The sequence below is a fragment of the Poecilia latipinna genome, unplaced genomic scaffold, assembly GCF_001443285.1.
Source record: "Poecilia latipinna isolate Pla-1442-1.1 unplaced genomic scaffold, P_latipinna-1.0 Scaffold3863, whole genome shotgun sequence".
Taxonomy (NCBI): Eukaryota; Metazoa; Chordata; class Actinopteri; order Cyprinodontiformes; family Poeciliidae; genus Poecilia; species Poecilia latipinna.
Genome location: NW_015116479.1, coordinates 21,178 through 27,513, shown reverse-complemented (window position 1 = coordinate 27,513; position 6,336 = coordinate 21,178). Strand labels below are relative to the sequence as shown.

At 43.1% G+C, this 6,336-nt stretch overlaps 1 protein-coding gene across 1 annotated transcript in view; it reads left to right on the top strand.

Annotated features, from left to right (window-relative positions):
• Positions 1 to 1,956: 1,956 nt before the first annotated feature.
• LOC106941782 (ral GTPase-activating protein subunit beta-like) overlaps positions 1,957 to 6,336 on the top strand; it is a 25,551-nt gene continuing 21,171 nt past the window's right edge. Inside the window, exons 1-6 of the mRNA XM_015024895.1 lie at positions 1,957 to 2,242; positions 2,820 to 2,855; positions 3,725 to 3,926; positions 4,812 to 4,979; positions 5,093 to 5,207; positions 5,506 to 5,653. Coding sequence (XP_014880381.1) covers positions 1,972 to 2,242; positions 2,820 to 2,855; positions 3,725 to 3,926; positions 4,812 to 4,979; positions 5,093 to 5,207; positions 5,506 to 5,653 — 940 coding nt within the window. The 5' untranslated portion in view covers positions 1,957 to 1,971. The remainder of the gene's footprint in view (positions 2,243 to 2,819; positions 2,856 to 3,724; positions 3,927 to 4,811; positions 4,980 to 5,092; positions 5,208 to 5,505; positions 5,654 to 6,336) is intronic.

The window sequence follows — 6,336 nt, the reverse complement described above, 5'->3', positions numbered from 1 at the left end:
CAGATTATCTGTCTCATAACAAACTGCTACGACATGGTGACAGCTTTAAAAAATATGGAGAAAACATATTTTTTTATTAAAGTTATGAACTTCAGCTTTAATAAAATGCAACTACATAGCATTTTTGAGAAGTCTGGATTGTAGAGCTGGTCCATTGTTCCACGACCAGGACAAAAACCACACTGTTCTTCCTGAATCTGAGGTTCGATTATCCGACGGACCCTCCTCTCCAGGACCCCTGAATAGACCATACCAGGGAGGCTTAAGAGTGTGACCCCCCTATAATTGGAGCACACCCTCTGGTCCCCCTTTTTGAACAGGGGGACCACCACTCCAGTCTGCCAATCCAGAGGAACTGCCCCAGATGTCCATGCGATACTACAGAGTCGCGTGAGCCAACACAACCCTGCAACATCCAGAGCCTTAGGGAACTCCGGGCGGATCTCATCCACCCCTGGGGCCCTGCCACCGAGGAACTTTTTAACTACCTCGTTGACCTCGTCCCCAGAGATTGGAGAGCTCAACCCAGAGTCCCCTGGCTCAGCTTCCTCAATGGAAGGCATGTTGGTGGGATTGAGGAGGTCTTCGAAGTATTCCGCCCACCGGGCCACAACGTCCCGAGTCGAGGTCAGCAGCACACCATCCCCACCATAAACAGTGTTGGTGCTGCACCGCTTCCCCCTCCTGTGACGCTTTTTCCATGTCTTTTTGGAAGTCATGGAAGTCTTTTTCCATGGCCTCTCCAAACTCCTCCCACGCCCGAGTTTTTGCCTCAGCAACCACCCGAACCGCATGCCGCTTCGCCTGCCGATACCCATCAGCTGCTTCAGGGGTCCCACAGGCCAAAAAAGCTTGATAGGACTGCTTCTTCAGCCTGACGGCATCCCTCACCAATGGGTTTGAGGGTTGCCACCGCGACAGGCACCGACAACCTTGCGGCCGCAGCTCCGATAAGCCACCTCGACAATGGAGGCACGGAACATGGTCCACTCAGACTCATTGTCCTCTACCTCCCCTGGAACGTGTTCGAAGTTCTGCCGGAGATGGGAGTTAAAGCTCCGTCTCACAGGAGACTCTGCCAGACGTTCCCAGCAGACACTCACAACACGTTTGGGCCCGCCAGGTCTGACCGGCATCCTCCCCCTCCACCGGAGCCAACTCACCACCTGGTAGTGGTCATTGGACAGCTCCGCACCTCTCTTCACCCGAGTGTCCAAGATATACGGCCGCAGATCCGATGAAACGACGACAAAATCGATCATCGAACTGCGGCCTAGGGTGTCCTGGTGCCAAGTGCACATATGGACACCCTTATACTTGAACATGGTGTTCGTGATGGACAATCCGTGACGAGCACAGAAGTCCAACAACAGAAAACCACTGGAGTTCAGATCGGGGGGCCGTTCCTCCCAACCACGCCCCTCCAGGTCTCACCGTCATTGCCCACGTGAGCATTGAAGTCCCCCAGCAGAACAAGGGAGTCCCCAAGAGGGGCACTCTCCAGTACCCCCTCTAAGCACTCCAAGAAGGGTGGGTAATCTGAACTGTTGTTCGACCTGTAAGCACAAACAGTCAGAACCCGTCCCCCCACCCGTAGGCGGAGGGAGGCTACCCTCTCGTTCACTGGGGTAAACTCCAACGTACAGGCGCCAAGATGGGGGGCAACAAGTATGCCCACTCCTGCCTGGCACCTCTCACCGTGGGCAACTCCAGAGTGGAAGTATGAAAAGTATGGAAGGTAAAGGACTTCTTGTCCATATTACAAAATCACAATCTCTGAAGTTTTTGGTTGTAACCTTAAAGGTGAATAGGTTGAAGGTGTATGGTAACTTTTGTCTTGGGCATAAATTAACTTTCCTCTTTTTTTAAATTTATCTACAATGGCTCTAATACACCGTAAGAAGACTATGTGTATGTATAAGACTATGTGTATCCTGCTTGTTTTAATCTAGAGAAGTGTATGTTTTAAAAATGAATGAGACGTCCCTCTGTGCGGTCTGCCCTTTGCAGAGCAGCAGCAGCCAGCCAGCCAAAGCGTCCCAACAGCAGCAGCAGCAGCCGTCATCCTCCCCCACCCTGCTGTCCAGCCCCAACCAGAGCAGCTGGGAGGCCCGGCCCCTGCCGGCCCCGGCGAGGCCAAAGGTCAACAGCATCCTCAACCTGTTTGGCCAGTGGCTTTTCGACGCTGCTCTTGTTCACTGCAAACTGCACAGCGGCCTGAGCCGGGACCCCAGCATGACTGGTAAGCAGGGAGCCTGTGGGCCGCGGAACTTTCAGCTGATTGCATGGTACCAGTCTGCGTGTTATGTTGCTGTTCATTAGTGTGTTTATTTTTTCTGTTGTGGTGGTGGTCTGTTTTTATCGTGAGTTGTTGGGATTTGTTTTCTTTATTTATTTTTTTCACTGTCTCTGAATCTTTGTTGTTTCTGTGTGTGGAGGGCTTGGTTAGAAGTGGCCATAGATGAGATTTTTATCCGATCCTGATCCATTTTGCATCAGACAGCTAATCTAAACCTGGCTAATGCTACAACTATATTCTATGGATTTGGTTTACAGTGACGTTCTATTAAAAGTCCCCAAAAGCACTTATTGCTTTTAGTTTTACTAAGTACTTTGGTTTCATAATTGATTCTCCTTATCTCTTCTTTTTGATGTAATGTCCTGCACGTGTCTACCATGTCTGAGATACTGTCCAATACTTTCAGTGGGTCAAAAGTCATGTATCAAACAAAACAACTAGAAAAATACAATGAATTGATCCCAAAATATTGGATCTGCTTTGATTTTTGTCTCTCTTCACTATTTCTGTTATCTTGCAGCCTCTTTTATCCAAATTCTCCTTTCTTATAAATCTTGTAAGTAGGAACGGCAGCTTCTTTTCCTCACTTGATTTGCGTTTCTTGACAAATCTTCCTGCTTTTCAGTTGAATTTCTCATGACCATTGCCATTACCACCATGGTTTCATGCCCCCCCACTCCTTGTCATATATATATAAATTAAAAAAGACCACCAGCGTTCGTTCAACGCTTTTCCAAAGGTGATGAAATGGATTTCACCTACTGACCATTTGTCTAAACCATAATGTCTCCAGTTTGTTGACACCATTTTCCCATTTCAGTTTTTCTCTTTGTTTGAATCATGCTAATCTATTATTGCGTTTCAGACCCTCCCTCTACTTCTGCATTATGTTTTGGTTTGTGTAATTTTTTATTTATTTATTTATTTATTTATTTATTTATTTTAATGTGTTCAGTTTGAGTTGTGACTTTTTTATTTATTTATTTTTTTTAATTGGCTTGATGCCTCGGTGCATGAAGTGAATGATCTGTACTTCAGGTGACCGTCATGTTAACTGCGACATCACAAAAAGCTGACACAGGGATTTTGCTTTGCCACTTTGAATGATCCAGTTTAGCACGACTTACACTACATGTAACACACAGAGGTGCAGCTTGAATGGCAAACTCTTTGTGTCAGGTTTTCCTTCTTGAATGCTCTTGAAGAGGAGTGTCTGTTTGGAGTCACTGTAGTCTGTTTTTCCTTCTCTTATCTCAATAAATGTCTTCTTTTTATTTGCTTTGATGTGTTGGATATCTACGGATGGCTTTTTCCATTCAGCTGTAATAGATCTGTTTGTGTTTGCCTGTCTCTAATACCTGCATGCTTTTAAGAATGAGCACATTGCCCCGGTCCTCTCATTCCCTGTCTTCCTGCTCGCCACAGCGATAGCCACTCAGATGGGCCTGGAGCTGAGGAGGAAGGGTTCCCAGATGTCTACCGACTCCATGGTGCCCAACCCGCTGTTCGACATCAATGAGTTCCCTGAGAGCTATGAGGCAGGACGAGCCGAGGCCTGCGGGACGCTCTGCCGCATCTTTTGTAGCAAAAAAACCGGAGAGGATATTCTTCCTGTTTACCTGTCGAGGTGAGGAACGCCGCAACCTGAATGTGTGCTGCGTTCACATGCAGGCTGTACAAGTTTGAAAGGCTATGGATTTACTTTGGTTTGTATAAGTGTGATTTGATGGAGTGTTTGGGCCAGATAAGGAGATTTTATTTAAATTACAAGAAGATAATATTTCCAGAAGAACGTCATAAAATTACTGTTTTAAGTTAAATTTTGTTTCGTGCAAGTGTTATCAAATTACGACTTCATTCTTCTAATATTACAACTTTATTCTGGTAACATTTATTCTTGTATCATTTCTAGTTTTTCGTCATATGAGTATGACTTTGTTCTGGTACATTGAGTTTATTCTTTATTCCTGTGATATTATGACTTTATTCTCATAATTTAATTTTTCTGTCTTAGTTGGCCCATTGTAGTGTGGCAAAGAAATATGAAGATTTCTGTGTTTTGTCCTTCTCCCTAAAGGACAAACAAAATCAACTGATGTTTAATAAATGTAGCCACATCATATCTTATCTAAAAAAAATTAAACTAAGTTTTGGTTTATGGACTGATTTATAAGAGCTCTGCCTCACTACTCTTTTTGCATCCTGGTCTACTTAACATTTTGGTTGAACTGGATTAGAATGTGGTGGTAAATAAATCACTAAAACTGCTATTTTCAGTTTTTACCAAGAAAAAAAAGATTAGAAGATTAGAAACTACACCTTAGTGTGCTCCTCTGCATTTAGTCTAAGATGCCTCATCTAGTTGATGCTTCTGACGACATTATACGTTATGGATTTCAATCTAAAGCATATTTGTTTTAGTCCAGATGTCTTACAATCTTTACATGTATTTGCATATTGATGCCACCCCCATAATGGAAGATGTTCTGCTGTTCTTCACCTCTTTGTGCAGGTTCTACATGGTTCTGATTCAGGGTCTCCAGATTTCTGATTTCATCTGTAGACCGGTTCTGGCTTCTATCATCCTCAACTCTTCATCTCTTTTCTGTACTGACCTGAAGGGCATCAATGTGGTGGTGCCCTATTTCATTGCTGCTCTGGAGACTATTGTGCCAGACAGGTCAGACTCTACACTAGCAAATATTTACTGTTTCTATCTACCTTCGATCTTACTCTTAATGGTGCTATAGGATATTTTATATTCTCATCCTGTTTTTTTTCTTTTTTCTTTAGGGAGCTGTCAAAATTCAAAATGTATGTAAATCCTACAGACTTAAGGAGGGCTTCCATTAATATCCTTCTTGCCATGCTGCCTCTGCCACATCACTTTGGCAACATCAAATCTGAGGTAAACTCTCCACACTCTGCCCTCTGCTCTCTCTGGCACAGCTTTTTTTATTCATTGGAAATGTATATTATTTTTTGTACAATTTTGACGTAATTACTGCTTTGAATATGTTTTTTTTAGCAGTTGGTCTTTTTTGAATCCGTATACTCAGGTTAAGGATTAGTCGATTAGTTGAAGATTATTTCAGTAATCAATTCATCATACTTAATCATTTCAGCCCTAGTTTTCATACAGGCTAGCAGAAATCGCTCTTCAACATATGCAAATAACGTCTCTCATGCTGGTTCGTGTCCTTCAGGTTTTGTTGGAGGGAAAGTTCAACGAGGAGGACGGCTGGCCTCATGACCAGCCCGTCTCCTTCCTGTCTCTGAGGCTGCGTCTCGTTAACATCCTCATCGGAGCTCTGCAGACTGAGACCGATCCCACCAACACACAACTAATCCTCGGTAAACCCTCCTTCCCATTTCTATGTACATGGCTAACCTACACCAGGGTTTCCCACAGAAAACTTGTTAAGCCCGGTGGTCAGGGTGCCGAGGTGGTCCACTGGTGGTCCACCGTGTTTTTGTAATAAAAGATGTTAAGGTGACATGAAATTTTAAAATATCACTCGGTAATTATACGTTACAGGAAAACATTGCCAGTGAAACACTACTTAAACTCACAACTAGTCTTAAAAACAACAAATCAAAATATACAATTAAAATGAATATCAATTATTTTCACTTCTGTTTAATCCAAATTAAGTCAGCAGTTCCATCAGGCCCCCCAGGGCTTCAGGGGCCCCATAAATGCTAATATTTTAACACAGACCACAGATACATGAATGTAACACTTGTTTATTGAGATGATCAATGCTGCTAAATTTGATTCAATTTCAGCATATATAGATTAAAAATTTTAAATTGTTTAACATTTAAATGTAAGAGTTTAAGGAGCTGGCAAGTTTACTTTGTAAAAGTTCAAGAACAATATTCATAGTTAGATTGTTTAGTTACCATAGCAACAATCTGATGCTGTGAGTTTAATCTTTAAGTTTGAGCTCTGTTTGTTCACAAATACAATTTAGTAAACTGCAATTAATTAAAACTCTGGAAAGAATCATAATTCCTCACAGTGGGTTGTTGTA